We start from the raw sequence: 13795 nt of genomic DNA, 5'->3' as shown, positions 1-13795 counted from the left end.
ACAGTACAGGTATTTTTGCTTAAACTGAACAATCCTTGCTTGCTTAAACTGAGGAGCGCAACTGCAAGCATGGAATCTACAACTAGAGGCAGATGTTCATTAGTCTCCCTCTACAGTGCAGGCTCAGTGCCTACACTCACATTCTCCAGATTAAGTAAAAACAACCATGCTGCCATTGCTAAGAATGAAAAACGAAAGGTATTCTAATGGGTGTGGGGGCTTCTATTTACTATATACTGGTGTCCCCCCATATCTGCAGTTTCCATATCTGTGAGGGGAGGTAGAATGGTACCCCAGCAAATATGGGGACCTGCCTGTATATCTTTTTCTAGTAGCCCAAACGTCACCCTCAAGGGCTTCCCCAGGCCTCCTAATGCTTTATAAAGCTTTAAAAACGTCACTTCCGGTTTCTCTGTGAAACTGGAAGTCACATGTTTTTAGCTTCTAAGCTTAGTCTGAGCTTAACAGAGGCCAAGGATGGATGCCCCCAGCCTCTGCTGAGCTCAGAAGCCCCACTGGAGGAGAACTCCCCTTGCACCTGGGTGGGCGCCCCCTAGGACCGCAGGGATGGGCATTCGCCTGTATCCACAGTTTCAGTTATCTGCGGGAGGTTCCAGAACAGAACCATGAATAAGGGTAGTATTGGTAAGGCCTGTATTGATTTGGTGAGGCCTGTAAGTCTGCATTGATTGGTGAGGCCTATAAGTCTGCATTGATAGTAAAGTTTGTATTGGTAGTAAACCCATCTTAATAGTCGTAAAGCAGCAAAAACAGGACAAATATTTTTGAGAAAGGTATCACTTTTATTATTCCTGTCTTGCCCCCACTGTTTTTCTTCTAATGAAAGAATTCATGGAATTGCATTTTTCCAACTAGAAAATTCCAGATTGGATCTTGTGCTTTTATTTCTCTATTTAAAAAGTTAATTTTTAAGTGAAATTTGTATAGGAGTACCAAATTCAAGAAGTAAATACAGCGTGCAAGGGACACCACAAATCAGAGTACACAAATATTAATAAAAAGATGAGTGTAGATTTCTGGGGAGAAACCTACTGATATCTATGGGAAGAAACGTACTGATAATAATTTCATCTCATGTCATAAGTTTGTTACCATTCACAACTTAAAAAATAATCATTCAAACGAACATAGATAAAAGTGTTAGGCTTTTGTTTGTTAAATCTAAGGAACACACAGGCAATAAAAGCGAAATGTCATCTTAGGATTTCTTAAGACCCTCCTCTGAAGATTCATAAGGAAGTATCAAGAAAGCATACAGCATGATGATTTTTGTGGGAATAAAGACTTTTTAATCATGACTTTAATCATAGAGCATGTAATCCAACAAATTAAAGAACTCAGTCATTCCTTAAAATGTGGAAAATAAAAAATTTTTTAAAAGGAGAAACAAAGACCAAAAAAAGAAAAAAAAAAAGAAACAGAAACATGCTATTAACTCCCTTATACCTGTTCCTTATAATGAATGTGTCAGATTTTGCAACGTAAAAATCTTGCTGATTTAGGCAGAACTAAGGATTTTGCTACCAAACTCCCAGTGATTTAAACTGAGGATCTGTGGCTTCTAACAAATTCAGCGGATTAAGATTTAAAACCATATGCTCATTTATGAAAGCAACTACCCTGCAGCGACATTCTCCACAAGCCAGAAATGTGCATGTATCAGATCCATTTGTACAAGCTGGTTCCCCCTTCAGAATTTCCAAACTCTCGTAACACGTTTAAACTTCCCAAAGTCTGACAGTTCTGTTATGGGAAGGCAGGGGCCTGATGGAATATTAATAGCCCCAATAAAAGTTGATATAGGCACAGATTTGATTCACAGATATAACAGTAGTTTCATAAGTAATCTTATTAAACAAAATTGTGGACAGGATTGATAGGTAGTAGAGTATTCTTGTTTATCAATAAGTATCTATACATGGATACAAATTGCCCTATGGAGTATCAGCACTCATCCATCAAACAGAAGCCATTTTGGTTTGAGGAGAAAGAAGCTTTTGGGACAAGGGGGGGCACCGAGGCTTCATTATTTTTCTCACTTCCAATAATTAAAAGTATGCACAATGGGAATTTAATGAATTGAGCATAGACCAAATATTTGTGACATTATTCTAAGACAGCAAATAAAACACAAATGAAGGAATTCAGCATTACCTGTCTCCGCAGCTGTCTGTCCCACACCTCCCTGATCCTCTGATTCATTGTCTTCTACTGTCAGGGAAAAGTAAAAACAAACAAAAACAGGTAAGTGCCTTAAAGCAACCCACACATATCAATTCACTATCTTTCCTACATAAAGTCACCAATGTTCCTAGACCACGGCAAAAGGAAATTCTGCCTATCACAGGATCAAATTTTAAAAGGAACAAGGTTTCAAATTGAATCAACACTATCTGCAAACTAAGTAGCTTTATGGACAATCCATAACATGCTGTGAATGCTAAGCCAACACCTTCCCAAGGATAAATGCCTTTAGCTGTATTCTTCCTTGAAAATTCTACTAACCCGAGTAGTCACTTTTAGCATCATGGACAAGTGCTTTACAAACTATTAAAATCTGGATTTTGCAACTTAGTAGTTTAATTAAAAACAAAAACGTAGGATCTTGAATATGACCATTGTCCATCCAATGTACAGCTCTATTATAATGACTGCTGAGTTGCCACTCCAGCAGCCCTGACATTTTACTACTTAAAATTAAGCTATCAGATGCACTACAGCGATTGACATAATTCATATTCAAGTAGCATCAGTCAGGAATGGAAGAAATGTGTAAGGGAGGCAGTACATGGTAAAGGAGGAGAGCAGCAAACTTTGCTTTTTTCTTAACTCTTTTAATAAGCATTGGGTATTCTGATCTCTGCATGGACAGAAGAAAGAGTAGACCTCTTCTCCCAGTCCAAACAGGATGGGATATTAAATTTATCTGTCACTACTAGGCTGCAATTTCTAAGCCAAGACAGATGCAGAAGGAACTCTTTGGCAAAAAAGCAAATAGTTGCTTAGTCAAATTTTAAGCCTCGCAGGCTTGGATGCAATACTACCAGATATTCGATAAGACAAGTATCCCATGCAGGCATTGTGCCTTATTTCCTAGGAGTAACTGTTATGCTGTAATGTGATTTTAGTTGCTCTGAAGAAGTAGACCTAAAAAGGTGGAGGAGGTAACCCAGTGGTAAGGAAGGTAAATAAAGTATTGCCACTAATCATTACATAGATCTAGACCAGTGATTTGCAACCTTTTTCATCTCATGGCACAGTGACAAGGCACTAAAATGGTCAAGGCACACCATCACAATTTTGACAACTGACAAGGCGCAGTGTGCTGCCACTGGGGACTCACATCCTCAATTGGACCTACTGATAAATAACCTTCTCCCAAATTCCTGTGGCACACTTGTGAACCACTTGTGGCACACCAATGTGCCACGGCACAGTGATTGAAAATGGCTGATCAAGACAGACAGTTCTCCTCTTGAGATTCTATATCCAATGAAACCCTCTAAGCTGAAATACAGAATTCCACCCAACTCCATCAACCTTACAACACACCTATTTTCAGCCAAGCCAGGTCCTACTCATGGTACTGTCCTTCCCTGACACATCTGCAGGGGTTTGCGATGCTGCAGGAAAGATAGGCAGCTGCAAATTCTCCAAACTCATTCCTATCCACTGCCCACAGTATTATCCAGTCACAAAAAGAGGGAGCCTGTAACTTCATTTTAAGAAACTGGGAGTGGCTATAGTTCAGTGGGAGAACACATGCTTTCCATGCAGAGCGTTTCAAATTTAATATTGAGAATTTCCAGATATGGTGAGAAAAATTCTTGACTGAAACTCTGGAGCTCCTCTGTCAGTCAGTGTCAACAATATTGAACTAGACAGACCAATGGGCTGACTTCGTATAAGGCAGCACCCTTTATTCCTAATAATAATCTGAATCGGTGGGAGACCCTAATGAGGCCAATTCCTCCAAACACACACTGCAATGGATGATCTCTGCTTGCTAATGCAAGGTGGTGATGTAAGGGAACTTATCCCACTTCCTTCCAGCTGAAAAACATATTCAGAAATTCAGTTAGGTCCCAAAACACTCTTTACTTCTCTCTCCTAGTGATGAATATGTGGTCTGAGTAATGACTCAACTCTTTAATGCTGGGGGGGGAGGGGAATCAGAAGACCATCCAGAGGTAAGTAAAAAAACTACTTACCTCTGTGTAGGCCTTCTGGCTGCATATGGATCTCCTTGGACACAGGCCAGCTATGTAGCATATGCCCAAGGAAAGAAAGGAGGCTGGGTGGACTGAAAAATGGGGATAAGATCTGGTATGCACTTTTGCTGCCACACTCCATCTGCTAGACTCAACAAGAAGTATAACTCGGGAAGCATTGAGATCAATGACTTATAAGGATAGTGCAACTGGGAAGCAAGTTTGGGTGTGTTCCCCCAGTTGTCATCTTATTCAAAGACACTACATGAAGGAAATTAAGATCAGTTGCCTTTGCACCGGGTCCAAATCCTTTAAAAGGCCCAAACTGCAAAATGATATCATGAGTTGGTCTGGCAATAAGAAAAATTCTTAATAGCAGCTGTTGTGGGGTTACCATCCTTCCTGTGGTGATGGATATGGTTAGGTAGCACTTGCTAAAAACAATTTAACCTTTATTCTTACTTTCCAAATTAGGCCTGTTTAGTTACTGTAGCTAGACATCAGGCACAAAGCACCCAAACTCCCCAATCACAGGAGATGGCTAGTTAGGTTGACTTCCTTTTTGTTTCTAGTCTCCTCAAAACTGATGAAATAGTGACAGGCCATGTGCTAGGAGAGCTCATTCCTATATAAAACTTGGAAGCAGATATATTAAAGAAAGATGTGGGATCACATGAGCCAACAGCATACTTTTCAATTCCAAAAAGTAACACTACAAAGGCTGCAATCCCACACATACTTTCTTGGGAGTGAGACCTATTCAACACAATGGGACTTATTTCTGAGTAGACATACCTAGGATTCTGTGAAGAACAGATGTACTTGGTACTTTGTGACTTACAAGTGAACTAGGAAGTTCAGACACTCACAATGCAACACACACACACACAGTCTGAGAGGACCTAGTCTTCTCTTAACAATTGTTTGTGTTTCTTCCACGCTGCACCTACTGAGAAACAGAAGTGTAGACCACTCTTTACTTAGTACCCTTAGTATCTCACCGCATCGTACGGCCACCGAACCATAGTTACAGCTAACAAAACATAAACCCAATAGCACTCAAATACTGAAGCCCTGGCCAACAACGTTAAACAATAAATCAGAATGCCTATAAGCTATTCAGTCCACAACAGTCAACTAATCACTAGCACCTGCTAATCAAACACACCAAAGGCTGCAGACTGATAGGCCTTCATCCATCATATCATAATGCCATAAGTCTGCCTGAAGCCAAAGAATGGGTTTAGAATTCAAATGGGCTCCACTGCACATAAGGTGGGAATCAAACCCTCTCTTTCTCTCAAAGACAAAAGAATTACCATTTGGCCTCTTCTTTGCTCAGGATATTAATACAGTGAAGGCTGTCATTAGTCTTCCAGCAGTTTTTAGATCTGTAAGTCGATACAGCGCATAGGATCTTGAGCATGCATTGGGACTTCACCTTTTGTATATTAGCATGGAGAAAACACATACACACTCAAGATCAACTCCCACAATTGTTTCCTCTGCTGAGTAGCCATTTCATGGAAGACTACCAGTTTCTGCATGTCTCATGTCCTGTTGCCCTGCCACAACACACCCATTTAAATCCCAGCAATTAGCAGACTGTTGAAAAGGAACTATTTCATCATAAGGCAGCGCTACCCACACTTGCCTACTGTCGTGACACTCTCTATGCTGCAGACACAGTGCTCGAAACCTGGAAATAAGTGCTGATGACACGATTGCTAGTTAGTTCTGGGTTGGAGACCATAGAGTGGTGCTGAAAATGGCAGTTAAGAGGCTCAGGTCAGGTGGATACTTAGAGCAGTGAAAATCTTATGTGCAGAGCTCTCATGCCAAGCCTCTTACCACTGTTTTCAGTGTTGCATCAGGTGCTCACTGCTAGATGGTGAGCATCCCACATCACTCCTGCATGTTCACTGTGCTGGCCTTGAGAGCCACACCTCACAGATTGGGGACCACTCGCATAAGGTAAACAGTGGTGGCAGTAGTAGTACTATTAAAATACAGATGGGCCCAGGTCAGACAAAACACAGAGCCATAGTTTCATCCACTGGCAATCCTGTACCCGGTAGCACCCAAGGCCAAGATCACAGGCTGCCGCTGCCCCCCCCCAAATGCATCCCAGGCAACGCACTGCCTCCCTTACCCTACAAACACCTTGTAAAGGCCTCAGTGGGCCAAAAAAAATCACTTCCAGTTTCACAGAGGAAACCAAAAGTGACATTTTAATATCCTTGGAAGGCATTCTGAGGTCTAGGGAGGCTTACCTGGCCCTCAGAAGGCCTTCTAAGGGCTTAGAAACATCACTTCCAGTTTCCTCCGTGAAACCTGAAATGATTTTTGTTTGCCCTCCAACGCCTTTACAAGGCCTTCAGAGGACTGGGGAAGCAGTGTGCTGCTTCTCCAGCCCTCAGAATGCCTCTGGGCAAAAGGCCCTGGGTGGCACGGGTGGGGTGGATGGCAGTGCAATGCCACCCCCAGCCTGTGGCTGGGGTAGTTACCCCCTTTGCCCCCCTCAGGTATGCCATTGGTTTCATCATAATTTTGAACAACATTCATGACTTTGGATCCCCAATTTTATATCTGATTGCATACACCTTCTGGTGAGAATAAGTTGGAATTCTCTGGGTTCCGAACTCACAGCAATTCCCCTATTGCTTAAAACCAGACTAGAAGTTTACAAAAATACTTCAGGTTTAAAACCTGAAATGACTGAATGCCATGAGGGACTGTGATTAAACCATGAGTCTGCATAACGTCAGATGGAGGCACAGTTATGCCTCTTCCATCTCAGACAAAACAGTGCAAATGTTTCGTATAGGACAAGATCATTTTTGAGTTGATAGTACTCATTTTACTGCCACTACTAAATATTTGCTTAGTGCTAAAACGTAGGAGGTGCGGTTCATAATAGAGAACTGACAATTCTCCAGAGGATTATACTGTCAACAATTATACACTGAATAATGGTGGCAAGAGGGAGTGACAGAAGAAAGGTAGGTTTGGGAGGAGAGGAAACTGAAGCCACACTGCACCAAATAGACATGCTTAGATGAAGCAAAAGGACTGACAAAAGGGTAGTGATGGGATAAAGTTGTATTAAATGGTGACAGATGGTAGAGAGAAGCTAATACTGCTGCCTGTTTCCGTTTTGTGATACCACAAGCTGAATTCACACTTTAGGCAGCCGTCATGTTAGCCACCGCTATACCAGGGTTTTGCTGGCTTTACACATAAAATGTGAAGGAGTAACATGCGCTTGGAAACATATGGTGGACATATGCCAGGGAGCTGCCATTTGCCTTGGTTCCCTGATGTGGTACCCAGTGCCTGTTTGAAGATGCTCTGTTCCCCTTTAAGCTTTTTGCATACAATAGCAAAACATAACTGCTGCGTAGAGTGCATATCAGCTGTTGCAGGGACATTTTTTTCCCCAGACATCAAATTTTTCTTCTTCTTAATAACTCAATCTCTGTAATCCACAGTAGGGCACTTCCCAAAGCTAAATTGTTGCAAGTGATAGTCACAAGGCCAATACACTCACAGCAAGTTGCACCAACCCCAGAGTGGGGTTTGGGCTGGCTTTGGTAATGGAAGGGGTAGGCTTGCTATAACAGAGGAAGAAAACTCCAAAGCTAAGCAAGACACAAATACAGGTTAGAGGAGACCTGACTTGGTATCACCATGTCTGAAAGGGATCTAGGAGTCTTATTGCAGTGTTCTTCAAACTTGTTCCCACCATCCAGTGCAATGGCAATGACATCATGACCAGGTACAATGACCCACTGCATAAGAGAAGCCAAGTTTCCCATTCTTAATATTACAAACTACAACTCCCAGCATGCTTTGTTGCTCAAGCTCTCCCCCCCCACACCACCGTTTTTACATTCTGTCAGGGATGTAGGAGAGTACCCCACTTCTTTCCTCCATCTTGTTCCAGAAACAGATCTCTTGGTTAGCTATGGCACCGTGAAAGTAGCCTGTGACTATATCTTACTTGCTGTTAGTGCAACTGTTTTGCCTTGTTCGAGACTCAAAGTTGAGGGGGGGCTAGTGAACGGGAAGGAAGTGGCGGATATCTGCCCACAAGACCTGCTCCCAAGGGTGATGTGGAATGGGGTGGAGAAGAGAAAAAGAGAGGCAGATGAAGCCAGGATAAGCTTTGGGGAGTGGAAAAGCATGAAGAAACTGGGTTGTTTATTTTGTCCTTGTGACCCATTGAAAAGCATCTTGAGACCCAGTACTGGGTTGTGAACCATACTTTGAAGAACACCATCTTATACAACTACTTGCTGAACAAAAGCCAGCAACGTAATGCAATGCTCGCCTGCGTTAACAGAGGTGCAGAGTCCAGGTATATTGGCAACCTTCAGTCTCGAAAGACTATGGTATCGCGCTCTGAAAGGTGGTTCTGGCACAGCGTCTAGTGTGGCTGAAAAGGCCAATCCGGGAGTGACAATCCCTTCCACACCGGGAGCAAGTGCAGTCTGTCCCTGGTCTGTCTCCCTGGCTATGGGCCTTCCTTCTTTGCCTCTTAGCCTCAGACTGTTGGCAAAGTGTCTCTTCAAACTGGGAAAGGCCATGCTGCACAGCCTGCCTCCAAGCGGGCCAGGGTTTCCCACTTGTTGAGGTCCATCCCTAAGGCCTTCAGATCCCTCTTGCAGATGTCCTTGTATCGCAGCTGTGGTCTACCTGTAGGACACTTTCCTTGCACGAGTTCTCCATAGAGGAGATCCTTTGGGATCCGACCATCATCCATTCTCACGACATGACCAAGCCAACGCAGGCGTCTCTGTTTCAGCAGTGAATACATGCTAGGGATTCTAGCACATTCCAGGACTGTGTTGTCTGGAACTGTGTTGTTTGGACATGTCCTGCCAGGTGATGCCGAGGATGCGTCGGAGGCAGCGCATGTGGAAAGCGCTCAGTTTCCTCTCCAGTTGTGAGCGAAGAGTCCATGACTCGCTGCAGTACAGAAGTGTACTCAGGACGCAAGTTCTGTAGACCTGGATCTTGGTATGTTCCGTCAGCTTCTTGTTGGACCAGACTCTCTTTGTGAGTCTGGAAAACGTGGTAGCTGCTTTACCGATGCGCTTGTTTAGCTCGGTATCGAGAGAAAGAGTGTCGGAGATCGTTGAGCCAAGGTACACAAAGTCATGGACAACCTCCAGTTCATGCTCAGAGATTGTAATGCAGGGAGGTGAGTCCACATCCTGAACCATGACCTGTGTTTTCTTCAGGCTGATTGTCAGTCCAAAATCTTGGCAGGCCTTGCTAAAATGATCCATGAGCTGCTGGAGATCTTTGGCAGAGTGGGTAGTGACAGCTGCATCGTCGGCAAAGAGGAAGTCACGCAGACATTTCAGCTGGACTTTGGATTTTGCTCTCAGTCTGGAGAGGTTGAAGAGCAACCAAGAGAGGTTGAAGGTACAGAGTCCAGATCACAAATAATAACAGTTCCACTCTGTCCTGCTCTAGAAAGAAGTCACTTGAAACACCACATCCAGTTTGGGGGCACAACATTTTAAGAAGGATATGGATGACTTGGAACAGATTCAGAGGACAACAAAGATGGTAATGGGTTTGGAAACCAAATCCTGTGAGGTGGTTAAAAGAACTATGGGGTGGTTCCTATCTTTTGGGGTGGTTTTAAGAATCCTATGGGGTGGTTAAAAGACCATCCAAATGGGGTGGTTAAAGTTTGTTACATTTAGCCTGGAGAAGAGGGGGCTAAAGAGAGAGATGATAACCATTTTCAAGCATCTAAAGGGCTGTCACACAGAAGAAAGGGAAAACTTAGCTCTGTGTAGCTTCTGAGGGAAGGATGACAATCAGTGGGTTGAAACTACAGGGAAATTGATTTAGGCAAGACATGAGGAAGAATTTGCTAACTGCAACAGCAGTAGTGGGCTTGCCCTCATTGAAAGTTCTCAAACAAAGGCTGGATAGTGGCCCATCAAAGACACTGTAGCAGTTGCCCACCCTCCAAGGGAGTGGGACTGGATTACATCCAAGGTCTCTTCCATCTCTAAAATTCTGTGATTCTAAAGGTTTGATAAAGCCAAGGAAACAACATTCACCACTTTCCCTTCAGCCTCTGACAACCCAATTCCACAAATGACTAGGCCGCCTCTTAAAACCAGTCCATGCTTGAAGCAAATACAGGCCCAACATATGCAGGCCAATACAAAAAGAAATATGCACTTGAGGGTGCATGGGTGCATGACAAAGGGTGCATGGGTGCATGACAAAGAATGGGTGAATACAAAGCAGGAAGAACACAGTGCAATGTATTAAAGCAATTCAGTATGAAGGACAGAGGCTGTGATTTATTGTATTTATGCTATTACAAACTATAATAAAAATAAAAGCTTTGGATAATTGAAAAAAGTCTATTTTCTTCAACACGAGGCAGGTTAATAAATTTTTAAAGGATACCTACTGCCCTGAATGACTGAGGCTCTTCTCAGCTTGTTAAACAAAGCAAGAGAAGCTACATATCCCAAAATAAACTATAAAAATAGATTGCTATTGATTTAGTACCTTTCCTAACATGGTTTCCTTAAGGAACGTGCAACAAAATCAGCCTAATACAGCAACAATGGTCGCTGGGAGGCAGAAGAAGAGAAAAGGTTTTGACCTCATACAATTGTCCACGTTATTTTGCTTGCGTTTTGCATTTCCTGCAGTTCAATAAATAGTTATTTTATAAACCCTCCTATGCATAAAGATTAGAAGTTCTTTGGTCTTTTCACCCATCTTACAAGAGTCTTTTCCCACAAGAATGTCAACTTTGCAGGAAAAAAATGCATTCAATCTGCATGTTTGAGTAGTATCAGCAGACAAGTAATAGAGACACTAGACATATTAGCATAATCAATACGCAATTTACAGAGCTACCCAGACAGAAGTGATATGTGTATGCCATTATTTTAGCATCTACAAATTACAGTAATTTCTAGAAGTATCTTCATGCATTTTCCTTTTCCTGCCTGTGCATGTGAAGCTAATAAGGAACACAAACTGTTCCCCCCACCCCACTTCAAAGAGATAAGACAAGTTGCAGAAAGAGACACTTAAGAACCAGAACAGGAAATATGGGTTCACTCTTGTTGCTTTCAGGAAGTTCAATGGGTGATGAGAATATTTTGCTAGATCATGCTGTTTAAATCATGTTTAATAAGGTTTCTTGATGCATACAAACCTACCACTGACTTAAATAAGAGATTTTAGTGTACATTACTGATTTAAGTACTAGCATGCCAGTAGTGCAAGGTCTTTTATAGTGGTACAAATGCCAGGCCGTTGTCACATGCTACGTGGCCACTACTGCACGCTGTGAGAGGTGTGGTGTGTGCGGCAGCAGCTCCTGGAAGCTTGAAGGTGCTGGTTAATTGGCACTGAAGGCAGAAGTGGAAGCGGGCTGGAGGGGAAGGATCTCGGTGGCAAACAAGCATACCAGATCCTATTCTCCTTTTTTCAGTCCACTCCATCACGTTCCCATTTCTCTCCATGGGCTGACATCAGTTATATAGCTAGCATGTGTTTGATGAGACCCATAAGATATCAGGGGGCCTATGTCAAGGTATGACTAATGAATAACAGCAATCATAAAAATAACAGTAATTTCATTTTTATTAATTTGATCAATACATTTAATCTATCTAAATCTAAATCTGTAATTTAATCTACAGATTACAAATGCTTCCAAAATGGTTTTGGTCCAGTAGCACTACTGATAGACAGGACATTAAATGGGGGAAGATGTTTTTGAAAGTTGTTTGCTTTCTACCAACATTGCCTAAGTAGTAATGTATGCAATAGCTAATGATAGTATTAATGGAAGCCCTGATAGTTGTGAGGGGAGCACAGTGCATAGGATAGGTAAGAAGCTGGAGGAGGGAGTGTGCATTGATTCCTATGGCTCAATTCCTTGATATGGTTAAGGGAGACTTTCTACATCTGCAGAGGCTCACTCATCACAGTGACTAATCTCTAAAAACTGAGGGCAGGGTGTTATGAGTCAACCCCATTGGGAGCCCCCACTTGAAAACCCTGCTTTCTAATCTCAAACTTGCGAGGACTGGGTGTAGTTGCTTTATGGAGAAAGAGAAATGCACTCTGCACAAGTTATGGGGCCTTTTCTGAGCCCAGCTCAGACTAACCTTTGGCAATAGCTTGTCTCATGGAAGAATGGTGGCCTATTTCACAAAGTGACAGCAATTATACCTAGACATGTATTGTTGTTCCCTTACAGCACACAATATAAGGGGAAGGGTTTTGAAAATATAAGTAAGGATCTCCAAATGATCAAGCAGCTACCATTCTTTGGTGCCACCCTTTAGCAAATTACCATTCTTGACATAAATATGAGAATGAATTGAATAATACAGTGGTACTCAAACTGGTGGATTGCAACCCACCAGCTCCTGTAAAGCTTCTCCTGTTCCTTTAAGGGGCAGGGGAAGGGGAGAGGCAGCAAAGTGACCCCCAGGATCACACCACTAAAGGGGGTGAAGGGGGGGTGTTTGTACTTACTGAGGGCTGATACAAGGTTCAGGAGCTGCAGGGAGCAACTCGGAAACCACTTCCTACTTTTTTCCAACGTTCTAAGCCTCAGGGAGCCCCTGCAGAGGGCTGCACAGGGCTCCTTGCAACTCCTGGAGCTTGTGCAAGCTCTCAGTAAGTTACTCCTGGAGCTTGTGCAAGCACTCACAACAAACACCCCGCTTTGCCACCCTTATTACCTCATTTACACCTCTATTTTTTTTTAATATTTCTTCTATTGGTAAAACAACTTTCAGGGATGGCACTATAGCTACAGCTCAGCAAGCTAGAGGGTGTAGAAATGTTTGGCCAAGACCCCCTTCCTCACCGGTGGTTCACTTTTTCAAGGTAATCTTCATTCAGTTAAATGGTTTGGGTGGGTCCACTCCAGAATCTCCACTGAAAGAAACAGACATGCAAAAGATGCACAAAATGATGTATGAACCAACTTTCTGTAGATCTACTGACCAACCGTCTACAGAAAAATGACACAAAAACCATTAAAACAGTCAGATCAGAGCAACTACAGAGTAGTTATGACAGGTAGTGGAGAGTTCAAAGCTTTCCATCTTTTTAAAACATTCACAATGCTATTTGTACATTCCAAGTCAACACAAATTTACTTTTTCTAAGTATTTTCACCTGTTCACTTCCTTGTGAACAGCTGAACACATGACGATATCACAGCTTCTCAACATAATTTAAAGTCACTTTGCAAAGTCTTCCAGGTCATGTTAAGTTGCAATCTCAAAATACAATGAACTGCAAGAAATTCTGGCTCCTCATATTCTCTGGAAAAAGGTCAACTCATAGTGATTTCAACACATAAAAAGATTGTTGTGATGTTTTATGAGCTGAAAATAATGTTTACACATAATGTCATACCAGCTGCACTTGTCACTTGACATCCTGCCTATATCAAACTACTACAATCAGTTTCCACAGGGAACCAATGGAATCAACAGTTCATCACAAAGCATTGCCACTTATAACTATGGGCAATTGTTCAT

At 42.5% G+C, this 13795-nt stretch overlaps 1 protein-coding gene across 8 annotated transcripts in view; it reads right to left on the bottom strand.

Moving 5' to 3' along the window:
- ZNF521 (zinc finger protein 521) overlaps positions 1-13795 on the bottom strand; it is a 348131-nt gene that overhangs the window by 316251 nt on the left and 18085 nt on the right. For 5 of the 8 annotated variants that reach the window (XM_066626103.1, XM_066626107.1, XM_066626099.1 and 2 more), the window contains one exon: positions 2176-2232. Coding sequence is in view for 3 of the 8 variants with exons in the window: in XM_066626099.1 (XP_066482196.1) it covers positions 2176-2232 (57 nt within the window). In the remaining 5 variants the exon portion in view is untranslated. The remainder of the gene's footprint in view (positions 1-2175; positions 2233-13795) is intronic. The other 3 variants (XM_066626104.1, XM_066626100.1, XM_066626105.1) reach the window with 1 other exon arrangement.

This window comes from Tiliqua scincoides, chromosome 4 (genome assembly GCF_035046505.1).
Source record: "Tiliqua scincoides isolate rTilSci1 chromosome 4, rTilSci1.hap2, whole genome shotgun sequence".
In the NCBI taxonomy this organism is placed as follows: domain Eukaryota; kingdom Metazoa; phylum Chordata; class Lepidosauria; order Squamata; family Scincidae; genus Tiliqua; species Tiliqua scincoides.
This window is presented reverse-complemented; position numbering and strand designations above follow the sequence as displayed.